At 35.9% G+C, this 23,440-nt stretch overlaps 1 protein-coding gene across 2 annotated transcripts; it reads left to right on the top strand.

The window, feature by feature from the left end:
• The first annotated feature begins 2,137 nt into the window (after positions 1 to 2,137).
• On the top strand, positions 2,138 to 20,513 carry gabra2a (gamma-aminobutyric acid type A receptor subunit alpha2a). Of its 2 annotated transcripts, none has more exons than XM_016255524.1 (10): positions 2,138 to 2,541; positions 2,913 to 3,031; positions 6,794 to 6,909; positions 7,781 to 7,848; positions 11,427 to 11,647; positions 12,829 to 12,911; positions 13,008 to 13,151; positions 13,245 to 13,397; positions 15,348 to 15,550; positions 18,935 to 20,513. In XM_016255524.1, exons 1-10 carry the CDS (start codon positions 2,455 to 2,457, stop codon positions 19,229 to 19,231), a joined length of 1,491 nt encoding a protein of 496 aa, XP_016111010.1. In that variant the 5' UTR covers positions 2,138 to 2,454; the 3' UTR covers positions 19,232 to 20,513. The 2 variants fall into 2 exon arrangements, with proteins under 2 accessions (XP_016111010.1, XP_016111011.1); XM_016255525.1 differs by having other exon boundaries at positions 2,471 to 2,541; positions 2,947 to 3,031.
• The last annotated feature ends 2,927 nt before the right edge of the window (positions 20,514 to 23,440 follow it).

Below are 23,440 nucleotides of genomic sequence, written 5' to 3'. Positions count from 1 at the left end.
ATAAATAAATAAATAATTGTATCCTATTACAAATACACATTCCCCTGTTTATCTGTGGGTGTGAAACAAACCTATGTTTTTTTTAATCATTCTGTGTATACTGGCCTATGTATAAAGTCACAAATGAACACTTAAATTCTCCTCAGGGAATGTCAATATATTGCAACCAATATTGCTTGGTGTTGAAAGATAGAATAGGCACTTGACATTTGTAACAATATGTTGTCTTTTCTTTGGTTTCAGAATATGATCTGACCAACATTGTGCTGCAGGATTTTTTTCAGGGTCTTACAGTTCACTTATTTTTAAAAAAGAAAAAGTTTCCCAAGAGTATCCTGAGCTTAAAGCAATAGCTCAATCCAAAATTAATTTAGTGTTTTTCTGAAAATTTTCTCACCCTCAGGCCATCCAATGTAGACAAGTTTGTTTTGAAATGATTGTTTCTGAAGGATTTCAAACACACTGCGTTTCACTTCACAACACATTAATTGATAGACTGGAGTTGGGTTGTGGATTATTGTGATGTCTTTAGCTGCTGTTGGTCTCTCATTCTGATGGCACTCATTCACTGCAGAGGATCCATGGTGAGCAAGTGAAAAAATGCTAAATTTCTCCAAATCTGTTCTGATGAAGAAGCAAACTCATACATATGGGATGGCCTGAGTACATTTTAAACCCAAGAGCACAGTGCTGAAAGACTACTGGGCTAAAGCACCACCACACAGGTAACCTGTTATACATCCATCCTAAACTGGCAACTCCAGGAGAAAGAGGATAGTTTTGAGCAATATTGGAAAATGTTCGTATGAGCTGAAGAAGTTTTGTGAAAAGACTGAGACTAAACAATATGGGCAGTAACAAAAAATGCAAGTTATCTTTCTCTCAGTAATCAGTGATGTTTATGTGTTTGTCTGTAGACACATACATGTTTAAGTATGTGTATGTTTAAGTATGTTGTATATATGCATTTTATGTGCTTGGGTCCTGACATATTGCTTATGTTCCCTGTCAGTGTTTTGGCTTTCTGTACATTCTGCCCGCAGAGCTTGTCTGGATCTCTGGCAATACATTTTATATGTCAGAAAATGTCAACAAATGTCAACAAAATAGTATAAAAATAGTTCCTTCCTAGAGTATTATCCATTGCAACAGACACAATTAAATGCTAAATAAAGCTGTTTTTGTGTGTAAACAAACAAGTAAAAATACATAGGCCTAGGTTTTTCTATATCAAGATAATACCTTTAATGTTACGAGTTGGCTGCTTGTTGGTTTTCATAGACAAGAATTGCTAATTTGGTACTGCACTTGTCTACAATGGCAACTGCTTTGACAGAATGTTTTTTACAAGATAATTTGACAAAGACTAAACGATGGATGCAAGAACCTTATCTTCAGAAGTGAAGTATGACAGGGATTATGTTAAATAGAACCGAGACATGATAGAGATGTGAATCTCTTTCACACTTCAAATGTGGTCTCTATACTTGGATTGGTACACCTGATGTGAGATTGTGATTACCTGTACATATACAGTATAAAGTAAATTGTATTCAGCGAGGACACATAAAATTGATCAAATATAATGTTATAATGTTTATGATGTTAAAAAAGAATTCTATTTCAAATAAATGCTGTTCTTTTGAACTTTCAATTAATCAAAGAATTTGTAAAAAATATATCACGGCTTCGGCAAAATAAATAAATAAATAAACAAGATGATGCTGAAAATTCAGCTTTGTCATCACATGAATGAATTACATTTTAAAATATATTACAATGAAAACGTTATTTTAAAATGTAATAATATTTCACAATATTTCTGTATTTTTAATCAAATAAATTAGACAGCTAACATCAGCAGAACATCTAAGAAATACTATGCTGAAGCTTAAGTTAAATATATTTTGAATAATATTGGCAACCATTTTGGTGACCAGTGACTTCCTTTGCTTGGACAAAATAAATACCGAGACATTTTTCCAAAATATATTTTCTTATTTTCCACAAACAATGTCATACAGGTTTGGAACGACATAAGGGCAGAATTGATTTAATTAGCTAGTAGGCCTACTATTATTTATTTAACCCAACAGGTGGAATAAATGTAATTGATGTGTAGTAGTCCTGATGTCCATGCGCTCTCCAGTGGGCAAATGTGTGAGCTGTGCTGGCTCTAGGACCCGGTGTCCCCTCTTGCGTCTTTTGGCTACTTGATGCTCTCAGTCTCCAGGCTCACGCCTAGGCTATATTTCATACAAGCTGCTTCAGCTCTCACATGAGCATCTTAGGCTATACAGACGGATTGTGTGTCTTGACTCTTGGTGACCAGGGGACGCCTCTGGGTTGTTTCCGTAAAGATTCATAGAAGAAGGCATATCTCACTTATCAGTAAGCTCACGTGCCAGTCTATATGCCTTTGCGCGCGCCCTGGGAGTTTCCGTGAATCTACGGATGAGACGTCTCTGGAAGCGTGAGCGCGAGGGGCACAACTTTTCTTATTTCTTCGTCTCAAAGGAGCTGCGCTTCGGTGAAAGGAAGGTAATTTGTTGTGTATTTTGCATTTTTGGTTTGGTTTTGTAAATTATCGATCAGTTTCCTGGGGCTGTGAACATTTTGAACGTCTAAACTTAGTGACAGCGACAGTTTTATACACGATTCCTCTTCTGTTTGAACAGTTTTAATCGATCTCATTTAAAAGGTAAAGACGCTGGAGGTATGGCTGTTATATTGGCAACAGTTTCAAAATGTCAAACTTTTGAAACACAAAGGCTGGCTGTCTGGCTCCAGCTTATGACCATTAGTGCGCGCTCGGGAAATATGCCTGTGCGCAAACGCAAAACGCTTACAAGCAGAAATAAATGTCACTGTATGTTTTGCCTTGATTCATTCTCATATAAATACTTTTTCAGACTGACCTGAAGACTGAAATAACTTCTTTGGCAGGGAATAACTCAACAATGAATAGACTATTGGGTCATTCGCATGGATTTCTAATCTACCTGTTTCTGCTGGCTTTATGGCGTGCATGGTAAGCAAAACAAAATACTCTTTTTTTCTCAAGAGAGCGCGCGTTTCCCCCCCAAGATAAAGCCCAATAAACGTGTGGTTATCACAACCGCTCTCTCCCTCTTTTTCTCTTTCAGAGTCAGTCAAAAAGCTTTTTGGTATGATTGTCACCATTTACAATATTGCCAGAACAAAACAGTATAATTATATATTAAAATAGACATAAATAAATAGCCTAGTGTAAAGTTGATATCACATCATCCAAAATTCAAATTCTGTCATCATTTACTCACCCTCATGTTGTTCCACATTTGTATAAGGTAAGGTAAGGTAAGGTATACTTTATTGTCCCCACAGGGAAATTTGTCTTGGGCTCCAAAAACAGCCACTGCATCACCACATTTAAACAATACATAACACACACAAATAAACAACCATCTCAATAAAACATTGATAAAAACACATGCTACTGTTTAGTGCCTTAGTTGCCGAAGGAATTAATTAATTCTTAAACCTATTTAGTCTGCACCTCGGCATTTTAAATCTCCTTCCTGATGGTAACATTTCAAATTCTGGATTCAAAATGTGCGTTGTATCATTTAAGATCTTGTATGTTTCTCTAAGCACTGATTTTTTATACGGGGTCTGGAGATAAGAATGCTTCTTCATGCCCACAATCTTCATGGCTATTCGAATAAGCTGTGTAAGCTTAGTCTTTAACTGCACTGTCAAGTTACCATACTAAAGATGAATTCCATATCGAATCATCACATTCTCCAGTACAGCTTGATAGAACAACCACATGATCTTACTGCTAACACCATAGAGTCTCAGCCTTCTCAAGAAATACAGTCTCTGATGTAACTTGGAACACAGACTTTCAACATGTACATTCCATGTCAATGAACACTCAATATGAATACCAAGGTATTTGTAAGAGGACACCTGCATAATAGGAACATTATGGATAAAAACTGAACTGTGATCTCCAATTGACTTGAGATCAGAGATCATCTCCTCGGTTTTCTTCACATTAACAACAAGATGGTGCGCATCACACCACTCCACAAACTGTTTAATTTCATCATAATAAGATGATATATCTTGGTCTTTGTATAACAAACTAAGTATGGCTGTGTCATCACTGGATTTTACAACATAGTTGTTGGTGGTTTTCCTCACACAGCCGTTTGTGTACATCCTTGTGGGGCTCCTGTACTAATGAATTTGGAATCCGATATTGTCCTATTAACCTTTACCTGTTGTGTTCTATTTGTTAAACAGTAAAAGTACCACTTAATAATAAGTGGATTTACCTGCATCTTCTTTAATTTATCCAACAGTAAATAAGGCTGTAGTGAATTAAAAGCTGAACTAAAATCGATAAAAGGGAGGTGTGCGTATGCCTTAGTGTCCCCAAATGCTTCAAAACTAAATGAGTGATGCCTCCTACTGCATCCTCCATGCTCCTTCCCTGCTTATAGGCAAACTGCCATGGATCTAGCTGTGGTGTCACTTCATTTTTCAGTAAGGTCACCATGTATTTCTCAAAACATTTCATAACGATCAAAGTTATCGCTACAGGTCTATAATCATTATTCTCAGATGGGTGTGGTTTCTTAGGGATTGGGGTAATCACAGATTTTTTCCAAAGTGCAGGAACTCTGTGTAAATCCAGTGAATGTTGGAAAAGTGTACACCAAACTGGAGTAAGTTCTACCGCACACGTTTTTCAAAGGCAGACAGAAATCCCATCCGGACCTTTAGATTTCTTTGTACACAACTGATGAAACAATAACTGCACTTTGGTACTGTCTGCCTCCAGTCTAGTATCGCCAACATATACCAAAGAGTCTACAATTAGATTGCATTCATCCGAAAAATCCTGTGTTTCAAACCGAAGGTAAAAATCATTCAGCTCATTTGCTTTAGCAAACTCATCCATTACACATATACGTGGTTTACTTGGTTCCATATTTGTAACAACTTTCATAGTGTTCCACAGTTTAGAGTTCAGGGTAGTAAAATTATACTCAATCATATATTTCTGTCGTCCCCTAGCTTGCCTTAAATGACAATTAAGCTCTTTTTGTATGATTTTCAACTCAACATAATCTTTGTTTTTAAATGCATTTTTTTTCCCGATTAATGCAATCCTTCAGCTCTTTAGTTATATACGGCTTATTGTTCGGCTATACGATAACATTCTTTTTAGTAAGTACATTATCCACACAGAAGTTTATGTAGTCTGTAATAGTCTCCGTAGTCTCATCAATATCCATGTTTTTAAAAACATCTAAATCTGTGCATAGGAAACAACCTTTTAGTCTTTCTATAGCGTCATCTGACCACACTGTTACTTCTTTCACTACTGGTTTACTACGTTTGAGCATGGTTTTATATGTAGGAATGAGGTAGATGGTATTGTGGTCAGCATTGGCCAAAGGTGGTTTAGATCTGGCCTCATAAGCCTTTTTAATGTTCCCATAGCACTTGTCCAGGATTCTATCCTCCTGTGTAACTTTCTTCTGTGGAATATAAAATACATTTAGAGAAATGTCGTTTATGTTTTGTTTTATGTTCATACAACGGAAGTCAATGGTCACCAATACTGTTTGGTTACCAACATTTCTCAAAAAATCTTCCACAGAGGAACATCAGTCATACATGTTTGGAAGGACACGAGGGTGAGTAAATGATGACAGAATTTTCATTTTTAGGTGAACTGTTCCTTATACTGTAACAATTAAATCACGATTTAAAGGAATGTTCTGACTTCAATGCAGTTAATCTTAATAGACAGCATGTTGAATTACCACCACAGATAATCATTTTGATAATATCATCATAATATCATCAAAAATCATAATTAAGGCAACTTGGAATAAAAGTAAATAAGACTAAGAAGGTAACGAATGCACAGTTTTTTCCACAAGTATATTATATATACATACATGTGATACATAAGACTAGTGTGATACAATCAACAGAAATATGAGTAAAATATTTCTGCAAACTGACACCACTTGCGTTACGAAACGTTACACTAACCCTGATGTCTTAATGAGGAATTCAGTTTTTTATCAAAAATCATAATTAAGGCAACTTGGAATAAAAGTAAATAAGACTAAGAAGGCAACGAATGCACAGTTTTTTCCACAAGTATATTATATATACATACATGTGATACATAAGACTAGTGTGATACAATCTACAGAAATATGAGTAAAATATTTCTGCAAACTGACACCACTTGCGTTATGAAACGTTACACTAACCCTGATGTCTTAATGAGGAATTCAGTTTTTATTTATTTATTCTAAATTCAAACTTTGATTGAATTATTTTCTGTGGTAACTGACATTGAAAATACTTGTGATTGACCTTAATTTATACTGAACATTTCTGTAATGCTAGTCAGTTGCAACTACATCATGGCAGTGTCAATTTCAACTTAATTTTTTTGAAAAAGTCAATATTTTAATACATACTTATGTTCACAAAATAAATAATAATAAAAAACTAATTATACAAACGTGTATGTAAATATGCACGCACCTAGAGGGAATCGTTAATAGATTGGCCGTTTGGAGACAAGTTTGCTAAGATGAAGTCTCAGGTGTTTTGGTACAGCTGTCATGTTTGTGCTTTTGCCAGATGGTCGTCCTCTCATAACTTTATGGGACAAGGTTTGTAGAGAACAGCTTTTTCTGCATGCAACTCTGTAGCCTACAGTATATGTTTATGTAACAGACTTTTGAGATGCCAGATGTATCTTGTGTAGTTCTGAGACAGATGTATCCGGCTCAGATGCCTTTAAAAACAACATTACCCTCTTCACACGGATCTTGGACCGACTGCTTGATGGCTACGACAATAGGCTGAGACCTGGTCTTGGAGGTAAGAACACCTAGGGAATTAGTGCTGTGTCATATTTCCTGAAGTTGATATTACAGTTATATGCACTTTATGATGTACTAATAAGCAAAATTACTGTGATTGTGTTGTTTCTGTTGTTTCTGCATTGTCACTCTGACCTGATTTTACCACTGATAAACTAATTATAATGAGGTGTTGATGACCTGAGAAATTTCGAGCCATGCCTGACTGAATAAGTCAGCAATCTCATCTCCACTTAACAATCAACAAACCCTGCCTGTGTAGTCTGCCAGTGTTAATATGTATTTATGTGGCCCCTGCTATTGTTTGGAAGCTCTGAGCTTGGCAACATAAAAGACATCATGGATCGAGTGACGCCCACCATGAGGCAAATAGATTTCTTGTGATGTGTTTCCTTTTTGAGATTTAGAGAGACTAGCACACAAAAACGCATTCACAGTCAGTGGACATGCGGGCGAGCCAAGAGCCAGAATGAAGTGTTGCCATGGTTCCACTAAAGATAAGCTAAAGTAATAGTGCACTCAGATTAAAAAAAATAAAAATGTAATCTTTTTTTCACCTCTGTCATTTGAACCCCAAATTAGTTTCCCTTCATCTGTGAAACACAAAGGAGATCTCAGGCAGAATATCAGAGCTTTCGTTTTCCATCCAGGAAAGCGGATGCTGATTTATCAAGCTTCAAAAAACACAGTCATAAAAGTACACATGACTCATCTGCTATATTCCAAGTCTTCAGTAGTTTTATGTGAGGAGCAGGCTGAAATTTAAGTTGTTGACAACCATATAGCACATTATACTTGAGTAGACTTAGACGAGGAATTCCTGGTTGATAACATTGTAATTTGGAGTTTCATTTTGCTGTGTAACATAGATCGAGTGACAGAGGTGAAGACTGATATCTATGTAACCAGTTTTGGACCAGTATCAGATACGGACATGGTAAGACATCCCTCTTCACACATCAGATGATTTGTGTGCTGTATAGTGAGTTAAATAATATTTATCAGAAATATTTTATATTTTCCTGTTGGTTATCTCACTTTTTCTCCTTTTATACCACATCATCTCTCTACCTCAGTCCTTGTTTTCCATCTGTTGTCTATTCATAGCATTTGGTACCTGCTGCTGGCTAAAAGCTTTTCTCAGTACTCTTCTTTTCCCCCAATTCACACTGTCTGCTCTCAAATATTTAGAATAGAGAAAAAGATTTTTCATTCATTCATTCATTATGTATCATCTTTTACTGGCCAGTGGTGTGTTTTCTAAACCCCACTGAACACTCTCACTATCCTGTACTAGAAAATTCTCTGTTCGTAAAGACCGTATTATGTCAGGACGATCATCACACTGGGTATTTCTGTCATGTTTTTTTTTCTGGGTGCTCTTGGGAAATCATGACTTTTGAAATCTGCAGTGTATCTGCAGTTCTCCAGTCATCCCCTGTGATGAGTAACCTGTCAGACTCTAGCAAGAGATTTGCATTATTTTGTAAATAATATAAAACACAACACTGCTCTATTACTTCTCTCTACAGGTTTCCACAGTATTAATTTGTGAAAGTTGTGCATCTTAAATAATGTTTAAATGTATGGTACCTTATGAAGTTTTCTTACACTTTATTTGATCAAAAATATAATAAAACAGAAATATTGTTAACTATTATTACAAGTTCAAATACCGGTTTTCTATTATTTCAATATATTTAATAATATATTAACAAATTTTAATATATTAAAAAAAATAATTTGTTCCATTAATCCAGTCTTCAGTGTCACATGATCCTTCAGAAATCATTCTAATATGCTGATTTGGTGCATGTGAATTTGCTGCTTACTATTATTTTTAGTGTTGAAAACAGTTGTGTTGTTTAATATTTTTATGAAAACCGTTGTACATTTTTTTCAGGATTTTATTTCAATATATTTAATAATATATTAACAAATTTTAATATATTAAAAAAAATAATTTGTTCCATTAATCCAGTCTTCAGTGTCACATGATCCTTCAGAAATCATTCTAATATGCTGATTTGGTGCATGTGAATTTGCTGCTTACTATTATTTTTAGTGTTGAAAACAGTTGTGTTGTTTAATATTTTTATGAAAACCGTTGTACATTTTTTCAGGATTCTTTGATGAATATAAAGTTAAAAAGAACAGCATTAAAAATAGAAATCTTTTGTAACATTATAAATGCCTTTACTGTCACTTTTGATTGACTGAATGTGTCCTTGCTGAATGAAAGTATTAATTTCTTTAAAAAAACAAACAAACTTTGAAATGGTATTGTACATATATAAATTACGGCCTATACAGATTACAACATTACATGTTAACAACTAAGATGACTGATGCTATAACTTTATACTATACTGCTAAAAAACTGAATCCAGACCATACAATGTAATGTCCAGGATAGTTGGATTTTTTGACATTGATTTTAGAAGAAAGTTTGAAATAGAAAAAAATGATTGCTATATTATCAGATATGCTCTGACCAATAGTGAATTTTAAAGGGGTCATGAACTGCCTTTGTTTTTTTATTTTGTACTGTTCTCTGAGGTCCACTTATAATGTTATCAAGATTTTTAGATCAAAAAACATCATAATTTAGAAGTAGGCCTAATAGGCTATTTTTCTGTCCTGTTTTCAACCCACCCATCAGATTTTAGAATCTGAAAGAAACACACACTGCTATGATTAGGTAAGAGTTGTGAAAACGTTTGACAGTACATCCTTCATAGATGAATGCTGCCGTCATTTAGGCCAAAAACGCATACATACTTATATCAAATGATCTGTAAGAAGAGACAAAGCAATAGTGACCACATAATAAAAACAGTGACATTACTGTCGAATCCAATATACACTGAACAAAATTATAAACGCAACACTTTTGTTTTTGCCCCCATTTGTCATGAGCTGAACTCAGAGATCTAAGACTTTTTCTATGTACACAAAAGGCCTATTTCTCTCAAATATTGTTCACAAATCTGTCTAAATATGTGTTAGTGAGCACTTCTCCTTTGCCGAGATAATCCATCCACCTCACAGGTGTGGCATATCAAGATGCTGATTAGACAGTCAACAACCTGATCAACTCTATGCGAAGGAGATGTGTTGCACTGCGTGAGGCAAATGGTGGTCACACCAGATACTGACTGGTTTTCGGACCCCCCGGACCCCCCAATACAGTAAAACTGCACATTTTAGAGTGGCCTTTTATTGTGGCCAGCCTAAGGCACACCTGTGCAATAATCATGCTGTCTAATCAGCATCTTGATATGCCACACCTGTGAGGTGGATGGATTATCTCGGCAAAGAAGAAGTGCTCACTAACACAGATTTAGACAGATTTATAAACAATATTTGAGAGAAATAGGCCTTTTGTGTACATAGAAAAAGTCTTAGATCTTTGAGTTCAGCTCATGAAAAATGGGGGCAAAAACAAAAGTGTTGCATTTATAATTTTGTTCAGTGTAGATGGCACAGCCTCGTCTTTTAGTTTGACTCTTTCTGAAAATCCTGTGTCGAATTGTGCTTGTTTGTAAACGAATCCAGGGTAAAATTAAGTGAACAAAGGACCAAGTTCACGGTGACGCGGTCTGAAAGTGACACGGTCTGGAACTTCATTAAAAATGGCCTCTCTCGTTACTTACACTTCGTGTGCGAATTGGTGGGCGGGGCTAAACAGCCATGATGTATAAGCAGGCATTGATCTTCTTCTGCGGAGGCAGGGGCGTAGATTACGCGGGGGAAAATTATAAGGGAAAAATAGATGCTTGGACAAACGTTCACTTATTTTCTGTGTATTTTCCGTAACTCTTTTATAACGTCTTTTATTTTAACAAGTATTGTATTTCTCTCTTTCTCTTTCTTTCTCTTTTTCTTTCTCTTTGTTTCTTTCTCTCTTTCTTCTGTTTTATAATCATATATAATAATATAAGCATAAAGCATATAAAGCAAAAAAGGTACGATTAAAAATAAAACCTGTCAATTAGACAAGGGAAAAAACAGGTATAACACTAGACATTCCGTCCCCCCCACTTTTGAAATGATGGCTACGCCCCTGTGCGGAGGCAGTGTTTATTCGAGCCTGGTCTAATGAAAATGCTTATAAATAGTACGCCAAATAAAATCAAAAACTCGTGGTATTGATACATAAAAATTGACTTTGGCGTGCATATGATACGCACGTGTTTGGCGTGCATATAATACGCAGTTATCGAGTACATATGATACAAAATTTGTTGACGTGCATATGATACGCAGTTTTCGCGTACATATGATACACATCTACCTCACAACCCTAATCCTACCCATTACGTAGCATATACACGCCATTGTCAAATTTTGCCCAAGATCGGGTTGGTTTATCCACACTTTTACGTCATAAAGTGGCACATTCCACAACCTGTCATTTTGGAAGACTCGTTTCAATATAAGCTCATTTTAGACTAGCGAGAAAATTTTGACTCTTGCACTCTTATCTCCCCTGGTATTTCACTCCATTCTCAGGAATACACAGTGGATGTGTTTTTCCGTCAGCGCTGGACAGACGAGCGGCTGAAGTTTAACGGGCCAATGAACATCCTGCGTCTCAACAACCTGATGGCCAGTAAAATCTGGACTCCAGACACTTTCTTTCACAACGGCAAGAAATCTGTGGCTCACAACATGACCATGCCCAACAAACTACTGCGGATTATGGAGAATGGCACTCTACTGTACACCATGAGGTACCCCTGTACTAGAGTTATCAAATAAATGAATCGAAATAATTACATGATATGCTGATTAATTAATCAAACTATTCACAATCAATCACATATATCAATATTTGATAAGAAAAGTACTCAAAATCAATATAATTGAAAGACATTACAAAAAGGGTCTTTAGAAGTCAAAATATTGTTTTATTTCCACTTCAACATATTTTCTTAAATGTATGTGCATAATAAATATACACAGTACACACACATGTATTATGTAAACATAAACTTTTATTTTGGGTTCGATTAATCGCAGTTAATTGTTTGACAGTCCTAATTTGTTTTTAATGTTTTTGAAAGACATCTGTTATGCTCATCGGTTGAATTTATTTGATCAAAAATACAATAAAACAATAATATTTCTATTTTAATATGTTTTAAAATGTAAAATATTTCTTTGAATTTGCAGTAGATATCACTCATTTATTTGAAATAGACATTTGTGACCCTGGAGCACAAGACCAGTCTTAAGTCGCTGGGGTATATTTGTAGCAATAGCCGAAAATACATTGTAGGGGTCAAAATTATAGAATTTTCTTTTATGCCAAAAATCATTAGGATATTAAGTAAAGATCATGTTCCATGAAGATATTTAGTAAATTTCCTACTGTAAATATATCAAAACTTAATTTTTGATTAGTAATATGCATTGCTAAGAACTTCATTTGGACAACTTTAAAGGCGATTTTGTCAGTATTTTGATTTTTTTTGCACCCTCAGATTCCAGATTTCCAAATAGTTGTATCTCGGGCAAATATTGTCCTATCCTAACAAACCATACATCAATGGAGAGCTTATTTATTCAGCTTTCAGATGATGTATAAATCTCAATTTAAAAAAAATAGACCCTTATGACCGGTTTTGTGGTCCATGGTAACATTTTTGTAACATTATAAATGTCTTTACTCTCACACTGGATTAATTTAATGCATCCTTGCTGAATGGAAGTATTTATTTCTTCAAAAAAATCTTATATATCGTATAATTAACATTAAGCTTGAATTGCTCTGATGGTGGGAAAGTTCCTTTTTATACATTTTATTATTTTTATAACTAAATAAATTTTAAATTAGTACTAAATTAATGAATTAAATTGACTGCCCTAGGAAGAACACATCCTTTTGAGGGGTATTTATGTATTTGTGCAGGTTGACAGTGCAAGCTGAATGCCCAATGCATCTTGAAGACTTTCCAATGGACTTCCATTCCTGTCCGCTTAAATTTGGCAGCTGTAAGCAAAAATGCTAATCATTTACTTTATTTCCCATGATGCTTAGTGTCTGTCTGTGCTTTGGGTTTTATTCAAATATATTGTGTCTGTGTGTAGATGCTTACACTCTGACAGAGGTGACGTATGTTTGGACACGTGATGCCACCTTATCGGTGGAAGTAGCTCCAGATGGTTCTAGACTTAACCAGTATGACTTAACGGGACATACTGTTGGCAAAGAAACCATCAAGTCCAGTACTGGTAAGACATTCGCAAGCAGTCACAAAATGATCTGCATCCATATGCTCCTATCCATCGTTCTTCCCTCATTCGTGTTTCTCTCCTGCTGTGCAGGTGAATATACAGTGATGACTGCCCATTTCCATCTGAAGAGGAAGATTGGGTACTTTGTGATCCAGACGTACCTGCCTTGCATAATGACTGTCATCTTATCCCAAGTCTCTTTTTGGCTCAACCGAGAGTCTGTCCCCGCACGCACAGTTTTTGGTGGGTGAGCATGTGTTGTGTAATCAGAACATAATGTGGAAAGGTTTTTAATTCAGTTTACTATGGCACATATTTATTTGTTGGCTGTGTACATCTTTTCGATGAAAAATAAATTTAGCATGCTGATTTTGTTATTCTGATTAAATTACTGATGCAGTCATGGGTAAACTGATGTAGAATGTGTACAGTTTTTGATTTTCTCTAGCAATTTCTATTTCCTTCTGAACTCTAGGGATGAATTTGAAATGGCTGCGAGCGAAGACAAACAGCTCTAAAAATTGGCCTCCGTGTGTATGTCTGTGTTTTTGTAGGTGAAAAATTTGCCCAGTTATGTGCATGAATGTGTGTATTTTTGTTCATTCAGTGGGAGGAAGCCTTAGCATCCAAAAACACATTTAAATTAAACACAGACTCGCAGGGGGAATTCGCTAAGAATGAAATGCTGATAGCGTCTTTTATTCACACGCTTTGTTGTTTTAGTGGCCAATTCACTAAAGGATTTATGCAAATGAGGTAACCACTCATGAATTGCTGAACGTAATTTGCACACCACAATTCTACATCTTGCATCAGTGCTCAGTTGCGGGGGGGGGGGGGGGATGCAGTAAACTACCCGTGTATGGTACACTTTACTGGGACTGTACAACATTACTCCACCACTGTGATACAGGCATCTACTGTAAATTGGCTCTTTAAAATGCTGGTTATATGGTCATTTGGTCATCATTTGATTAGTTAATGCTGCCATGAAGAAAAGAAAAAATAAATAAATAAATTGAATGGCAAAATTTAATTATGCACTGTGCAGTGCAGTACCAGCACAGATAGCAAATGACTCAAGCAGATTGCACGTTTATTTATTTGCAGGAAAACTGCCAAAATCACAATGGTTTAACATTTGAAAATAAAGAGATTGTGTTGTGGTTTTACAGTTGTACTACTATATAAAATTAAATGATTTTTATTAACACCAAATTATTTAATTTTATAGTGTAAGTATAACACTATTACAATATATCTCTCACTATGACTGAATTGATTTGTTCAAAAATATAATAATACCAATTTTGTGAAATATTTAAATTAATTAATGTATTTTATTAAAGGAGCCATTATCCATTTATTTGAAATAAAAATCTTACATAACATTTAATCGATTTAATGCATCCTTGCTAAATGAAAGTATTCATACAAATTATTACTATATTATAGTCATACTGAATGGGTTAAAAACAGTAGGAAGATTTTTCTTTCTAAACTGTGCACTTTATGGTTATTAAAAGAGGTTTGAACTGGTTCTTGTAATGAGTAAACTCAAATTTTTCAAGTTTTCCCCCTAATCATTCTGCTCCTAATCATTCTGCCATCATGGTATGTATTGCATTTAAACAGATCTTCAGAGTCAAAAGTCATTTTTTATAATTATAAAAGTCAATTTATCATTATTTTTATTTTCCTTGCAGATGCACTCCTGCATAAAATCACCCCAGTCATTCTGGAATGATTAATTTTTTCCAAACAAAGTGAAAATTCCTTTATTTATCGACCTGAAAGAAAATGTCTTGAGTTGATTGAAAAGATAAAAGTGAGATTTTTGTACATTTTTGTGAATTTTCCTATGTTTTCTCCCTAATATCTGTTATAATGATGAATATATTTGGATTGATTGATTTTCCCTGAGGATGCAAAAATTCCTTAAAATTGTTTACAAAAAACAGAAGATTATCTATATAAAATGAAGACAGGCGGTCCACTTAGGGCATATGACTGACTACTGAAATGAACACAATTTCATTAGCCCAGGGCATTTGTGATTACACGTGTACATCTGTGCTGTCTCTTCCACAAATGAGTGAACGGCATAAATGCTGGTAATTATCTGCAGTGAGGCATGCTGCACTAATGCGGTATATACAGCGCTCAGTCTTTTTTGTTTATATTTTTGTCTAGGTGTGACTACAGTGCTAACGATGACCACTTTGAGTATCAGCGCTCGAAACTCTTTACCAAAGGTGGCCTATGCCACAGCCATGGACTGGTTCATCGCTGTGTGCTACGCGTTTGTTTTCTCTGCTCTCATCGAGTTTGCCACAGTAAACTACTTCACCAAGCGCGGCTGGGCCTGGGATGGCAAGAGCATTGTCAATGATAAGGTAACCATGACGACACAGCTTTGATTTTGGAGTGGAGCACATCTGGTTGCTTTGATTATTGTCATTAAGAAGAGGGGTTATTTAGATGAGGGAAATCAACACTGTTAATTCAGCACAGTTAAAGGAAAAATTTACCCCAAAATTAAAATTGGCTGAAAATGTTCTCACCCTCAGGCCATCCAAGATGTAGATGAGTTTGTTTCTTCATCTGAACAGATTAGAAATGTAGCATTATATCACTTGCTCACCAATGGATCCTCTGCAGTGAATGGGTGCCGTCAGAAAGAGATTCCAAACAGCTGATAAAAACATCACAATAATGTCGCCTCTGGCTTGCTTAGTTGGGGACACTTCATTTCCAGCGATATCGTTGACATGATTGCAAAGATACTATTTAAACGGAGCTAGATGTTGACATCACTTAATTCAATGATGAACTGTCTTTAACTGAAAAATGAGTGTTTACTATTGTCATTTTGCATTATTGACACACTATTTTCCTAATTAATGCTGTTCAGTTGCTTTGACACAATCTGTACTTGACTTGACTTGACAATAATCCACAGGACTCCTGTTGCTTCTGATCAAAATACCAGTCCATAATCCATAATGACATTTCCTCCAGTAAAAAAGTCCACTTCCTGTTGTCCTCTCACATCAAAGTCAAATTAGTTTAGAATGGTTTTCGCTTGTAAACTGTGTGTGATCTGTGCATATTTCTCTCCTAACTGACCGTTCTCAAATAGCTTGATTGACAGGCGATCTGACCAATCAGAACACGGATATTATGTGCCGCCGCTGCTATCCACCATCTTGTCTGACATCTTACACCAGCACTGTATGCATGGCTTGCAGTGCTTAAAGGGATACTCCACCCCAAAATGAAAATGTTGTCATTAATCACTAACCCCCATGTCGTTCCAAACCCGTGAAAGCTTTCTGAAGACAAGCTAAGCTTTTACGGGTTTGAAACGACATGGGGGTAAGTGATTAATGACAAAATTTTAATTTTGAGGTGGCGTAACCCTTTAAGTTAAAATACTGAGTGTTAAATAATAAAATAGTATGTTGCACTGCATTTAAAACGTGTGCTCTTACATTCTGTGAACAAAATCCCGTGAACGTCACCCCGAATGGGAGCTGTATATGCGCTCATCTGTTTTCAATGCAGCTAACCTTGCATCGCTTCATGTCATCTTCCCACTCATTAAACTATGACAGGTCCTTTACTGCAAAAAGGCAGTCTTTGCGACACTCTAAAGTGATGAAACTATGGCCCCATGTGCTTTTTAAAACCATTTTCATAGGTTTCATATTATATTGTCGGCTCAGAAATTATGTAAATGCGCATGCTCAGTAGCCGCAGCTGTAACATTCCTTTTAGCCTTAAAGGGGTCATATGATGCGATTTAAATTTTTCCTTTCTCTTTGGAGTGTTACAAGCTCTTGGTGCATAAAGAAGATCTGTAAAGTTGCAAAGACTAAAGTCTCAAATCCAAAGAGATATTCTTTATAAAAGTTAAGAGTCAACCACGCCTACCTAAAACGGCTCGTTCTAACACGCCCCCACATGTCTACGTCACGATGTGGGAAGATTTGCATAACGCCAAATGTTCACGCAAAGAAAGAAGGCGTAACTTTTGTTGCCGCGGCTATGTTGTGGAGTCACTGTGGGTTTCGTTGTGAAAGCGAAACTACTTTGTTTGGTCTTCCAAAAGAGGACACAACTAGAAATCAGTGGTTAAGTTGTATTTACAACACTGTTCCAGAACACTTCAACCCAAATATTCAGATGTGTGCAGCACATTTTATGGAGGATGAGGACTGTTTCCTGAACCAGTAGCCTACAATGCTGTTTATAAAGTGGGGCAGTTCCAACTTTGCAAGGACAGTCTGGCGCTTCTGACTCACAGCCTGTAAGTACGTGTTTTATATTTAAATAATTTGTCACTGATGATTCAAACGCAAGTTTTGAGCAGTGTAGAGTAGCACTTGTTGTTTCTCCGATCACAAATGCAGACATGGTTTTATGTTTACGCAGCGCGATACGCAACGCAACACTAAAAAGATAGTATAAGTCATTATAATCAGTAATTATGTCCACACTGGATGCAACAAATGCCTCGTTTGTAATGGGTTTTATTGGTTTTGTCTCGTCCTGCTGGTAGATGGCATCACAGTATGGTGAGGGGCGTAACAATTCGGTCACACGCTTGAGGTATTCGGCCAATCACAACGCTCTGGATAGCTGGCCAATCAGAGCACACCTTGCTTTTCAGACCGATGAGCTTTGTAAAAATCGACGCGTTTCAGAAAGGCTGGGCATAGAGGAGCAACAATAATGTACATTATATGGAAAATAATGTGTTTTTTTAACCTTGAACCACAAACACATTTCATTACACTAAATACACAAAATAATGTTCTTTTTAGCAACGTCATATGACCCCATTAACCACAAATCAGACAGGAGAGTAGATTAACTTCGGTGGACTTAAACTTGAAAAATGGTGTGTTCCGCAGTTGAAATAAAATACTTTCTGATGTTCATTTCGTGCATTAAGTATATATGAAAATACAATCGGTTCACGTGTTTGAACTAGGTAATACAGTGATCTGTCACAACAAATTAAAGAGCCACAAAACGGTATTTATCGTTTAAATTTCTTTAAAAATGACAACATTTTAAAGCTAGTCCTGAGACCTTGTTTCATAGCAGAAGTAACCTGCTCTGACTTGTCTGTTGGTGCGTTGTCAGTTTCCTCTTTGCTCTGCGACTGCAATGTATTTTTCACTGCGTGAGAACATGCATGATGTGTGTAGTGTGAGAGCGGCATTGTTTGTCGGGGATGGCAACAGTAACTAAGGAGTCTTTGCGAACGGTCAATTCACACGAGACAACTTTTTCACTGGAGAAAGCAATGTTATGGACAGAGGCTAGTTTTAACAGGAAGCAATAGTTTGAAGTTAAAAATGGATTTATGTCTTAATGATAGATTTATTACAAACATGTAGCTTTTCACGTCCCAAGATGTTAATTGATGGATTAGAGTGGTGGAATACTTGTGAATTATTGTGATGTTTTCATGACTCATTCTGGCCACACCCATTCACTGCAGAGCATCCACTGGTGAGCAAGTGATGTAACGTTACATTTCTCCAAATCTGTTCCAATGAAGAAATAAACTCATCTATATCTATATTGTATGGCCTGAGGGTGAGTACATTTTCAGCAAATTTAATTTTTTGAGTGAACTGTACTTTTAAACGCCCATCATTTTGAACGCTGTCAGACATTGTGTGTTTCTTTTTTAATACTATTATAAGCTTAATGTCATTGACTGATCATGTAACATTGTGTTAACTAATTCCTTCTGACTTCAGAAAAAGGAGACGTCCGTTATTAAAAAGAATAACGCATATGCAGTTGCTGTGGCAAACTACGCGCCCCACATTGCAAAGGACTCTGCTCTGCCCACTGTCTCAAAGAGCGCTACAGCGGAGCCCAGTAAAGCTCAGCCAGTGGCTAAAGAAGCACTGAAGACCTTCAACAGTGTCAGCAAGATTGACCGTATGTCTCGCATCATTTTTCCAGTGCTTTTTGGCAGTTTTAACCTGGTTTATTGGGCCACGTATCTCAACAGAGAGCCTGGTGGTAAGAACATGGTGCCCTCCCACTGAGCCATTAGCTATTGCACATACAATCATTCCTCTACTACAAAATTATAATAGCAGTTTTTGTACAGATTCTTTAGTGTACTTTTGATGTATCTGTATGGCAGCATTCTGAAATGAACGCTTTTTACTGCCTCCTTACAATCTTACCACTGCCAGGACAATTTAAAGAGCATCTTATCATACTTTAACGGGACAAATAAACTTATTTCCACAGCTTTATTTTTGTATGTCGTTGTGTGATTTCTGAGTATTTAACTGATTTTTCCTTGCCTTTTTATGCAGTGTTTACTGGCATTTTCATACAGACCTCTGTTTTTTATTTAACTACATTTGTGTATTATATATTTATAAAATATCAACCTCCTAATATCAATGTCAGTATTTTGGCTAAATTATGAATTAAGCTCACAAGTATTGTGCATTAACGACATACTGTATAAAATGAAAGCGCATACATACTAAATGTGATAGCTGTGTTGTTTTGTTATAACTGCACTACAGTATCTGTAAGACAGATCACTGCACCTTTATATTGACTGATGTAGCATTTCAAGTCAAATTAAATATGGCACTTTATTTTCTGATTGCATATTAGCTTTCACGCACATCACGCAGCTGTGCATCTAATTCTCAGCCATAAGCAATGCACCATCAATGAAAGCGCACACCCACACATGGTTTAAAGGTAAATGATTCAATGAGTTTGTTTGAAGCACCACAGTGTTTTGTATTGTTGTGGACACTTTGATCCATGAGCACAGTCTCAAGTGGAATTAGCGCTGCATTTGAGCCACTGCTGTTTCTTTGGTTCACAGTGAATGGAAAATGCTGCTGAGATTTTCCCACATAGTTTGGGCAGATTTACATTTTTAATTTGCTTGGGTTGAAATGAGAGCAATATGTTGGTCTTCTGTATATGTTACTCAAACGGTGACGCTTCTAAGGTCCAGGCCACTGATACTCGCATTAGCTTAATGTTGCAACAGTGACATGATGTTGTTTATATGGTATTTTCAATATATGTCTATTGTAGCTTCATGATTAATGCAGATTATGGTTGTAATGGGCTTCTCAGTATAATATATTCGCCTAATGATGCTATGAAAATAGGAATCAAAATGTACTGTTCCCTCAATATATCATCTGTCAAACATTTTCTGAATTTTCATTACTAACATCAACAATCCTGACAAGTGTAAACGCTTGAATGAACTACTGTGGGCTTACTTTGAACAGCTTTTCAATTTGCCATACTGTTCTCAGTTTTCTGCCTGGGCAAAGAGACAGCTCCCCTGTTGACTGAAATAAAGTGTTGTCAAAGCCAACATGGCTCAGTTACTCTCCTTTTGTGTGGATGATCATGTTTGTGCCCCCTCCTTTTGCACTGTGCAACTCAAAAATGTCATGGTCCTTATTGCTAAAAAAAACCCCTCTCTGCTTCACAACCGCACAGCACAAACCAGTGTTATTTTAGTATCACTGAAATCATTTTTGTTTGTTTTTATGTATTCTGTTTTCATATTAAATTAAATTTAATATGAAATTAAATTGTATTACAATATAAATTGTTTTAGTAATTTTGTTGCGTTTTGTCATTTCTATTTAGGTTTTTTATGTCTTTACAGTTTTTTATTCATTTTTATTTCAGTTTTGTTTTTTTAGTGCATCAAGTTAAAGGAATAATTCAGCCAAAAATGAAAATTTGCTGAAAATGTACTCACCCTCAGGCCATCCAAGATGTGGATGAGTTTGTTTCTTCATCAGAACTGCAGTGAATGGGTGCCATCAGAATGAGAGTTCAAACAGCTGAGAAAAACATCACAATAATCCACAAGTAGTCTACGCCACTCCAGTCCATCCATTAATGTCTTGTGAAGTGAAAAGCTGCTTGTTTGTAAGAAACAAATCCATCATCTAAGCATTTTAAGGTTAATCCTTCTGGACATTTCTGGACAAAATAATAGTTCAAAATATATAATAACGCATCCTCCAGTGATAAAGTCCATCCCCTGTTGTCCTTTCACATCAGAATAAACCAAAATATTTGTTTAGAACTGTTTTGGACTTTTTGTGCTTGTAGACGGTGCTTGATCTGTGCATATTTTTCTCCTTATTGGAAAAGGCGACTTTTTCTCTGCAAAAAGCCATATGTATAGAGGATTTGTATTTGATCTGAAAGCAACAGTTTGAAGCTAAAAACATCTTGATAACAGACTTGTTTTTCACTTCACAAGATGTTATTTGATGGAATGAAGTCGCATGGATTACTTGTGTTTTAAGTCTGATTCTGACGGCACCCATTCACTATAGAGGATCCATTAGTGGTCCAAATCTGTTTTGATGAACAAACAAACATTCACAGTACATCTTGAACTATTCTTTTAAACTAAAAACAGGGAATCTGGCTGAAATAAAATAAGTTTAAGTCACATAAGTTCACTGTGTGCCGGCTGCTTCTTTTATTTACCTGATCTTAAAAGCCTGCATCTGGTCCAATCCACTAGACTACCAATCCATATTGTCTTTCTGCATTTCATTGCCTTTTTCATCCGTCTCTCCATTCTGTCTGAGAGCTTTTTGTGTAGCCTACTCTGCTTTGACGAACCAGCAGAATTTGAGATTAGCAGCGCTGAATGGAGAACCGGGAATCCATGCACATTTATCTAAGATCTTGCTTTAATAGCATAACGGTGGCGCTTCACAGCTCATTTCTTTTGGTTATGGAATCGGTATCTGCCTGTATGCGATACAGCTATCAATGTCCACACAAGGCTTAACAGAGGAAGACAGTACTCCATTAACCTCCCCTCACTCCTTTGCACCTTCTGGAAAAGCATATCTTTGGGTACAAACAAGCATCTGTCAGAACAGATGTGTCCACTTGTGCGCACAATCATAGCACACACAAACTTGACCAGAGGGGAAACTCAAAAACTAAGCTGGATTTCATTTATTGGCCCCTTTTAAGGTGGAACTGATGCAGATTCCTTGTCAGGTGGCATTAACAAAGCGTTCTGCCTTAAGCGACATCTGTGAGGATGTCATGAGGGTTTATCGGATGTGAAAGATCACAGAGGCAGAGCATCCAACCAAGTGTGTGCTTGCTTGTGTCTGGTAACAGGCTGAAGCTATCTGAAGCCTTCACAAACACTGCCTAACGTTTACAATGGAATGTGCGTTGGGATGAAAGAGAAACAATATGAGAACAAAACAAAATAATTTATTCTTCCAAATAAAGGGAACTAATATGTATTTACTTCACCTTTGGCACCTGTTGAGAATGTTTGAACATCTATGTTATGTATACAGAGCTGCTGCTCCAAATTATAATTGTTTGTTTAATGAGAGTGTATTTCATTGTTTCCTAATTGGATTCCTCCTCTCCAACAGACTGACAATGTCACAGCGCTTTCCTTTCAAGATTTGATTTGTTGTTGCTTATGATAAATGAACAATCAGAGAGAACAAACAACTCTGTGGAATTAATGGTCGCTCAATGGGAATATATTGCAGCTATTGTTTTCTTTAGCGCATCGCATGCTCTCTTAACAGTCCCTTGCTATAACAATGCTTTCTTTATTTTAAATAAAATAAAATGAAATAAAATGTAAGTTAGTTGCCAAGGCAACATTTCTACATTTAAACATTTTTGTGTACATTTTTTAAATATTTTTTTTCAATCAAATATTTAACTTTAATTTTATTACAGAAAACAATTTTTAATACTGGCAATTTAATGGGAATATAGTTATTGCTTTATTTAGCACATGGACATGCTCTCTTTACAGTACTTTACTGTAATCTTTAATGCCTGTAATCATTTACCTAAACAACATTAACATTAAAAATTGTTTTGTATTTTAAATCAAATTAAATATGTGATAAAAAAAACTTATGACTTACAAAAATGTTGAAATGTAGAACTGTTGCCTTGGCCAGTTTAATCTAAAGTACAAAAAAATGCTACTAAAACTAAAATAATTAAAACTAAAATAAAAGTAAGTTAAAGCTAAATGGAAATATTCAAAATACTAAATAAGACAAAAGGGTGTAATAAAATTACCAGACATTAAAAACATATCATGAGACACTATGAAATTGGATGTGTAATGCATAGGAGCATAGGTCACCACAGGAGCAGACGGAAAATCAGATTTCATCTGTGCCTATGCTTATGCATGCATGTTCATGTGTGAGCTGAAAAAATTAAAT

This window comes from Sinocyclocheilus grahami, unplaced genomic scaffold, assembly GCF_001515645.1.
Source record: "Sinocyclocheilus grahami isolate Dianchi unplaced genomic scaffold, SAMN03320097.WGS_v1.1 scaffold1343.1, whole genome shotgun sequence".
In the NCBI taxonomy this organism is placed as follows: Eukaryota; Metazoa; Chordata; class Actinopteri; order Cypriniformes; family Cyprinidae; genus Sinocyclocheilus; species Sinocyclocheilus grahami.
The sequence above is the reverse complement of the archived record's forward strand: the minus strand, read 5'-3'. Positions and strand labels throughout refer to the sequence as shown.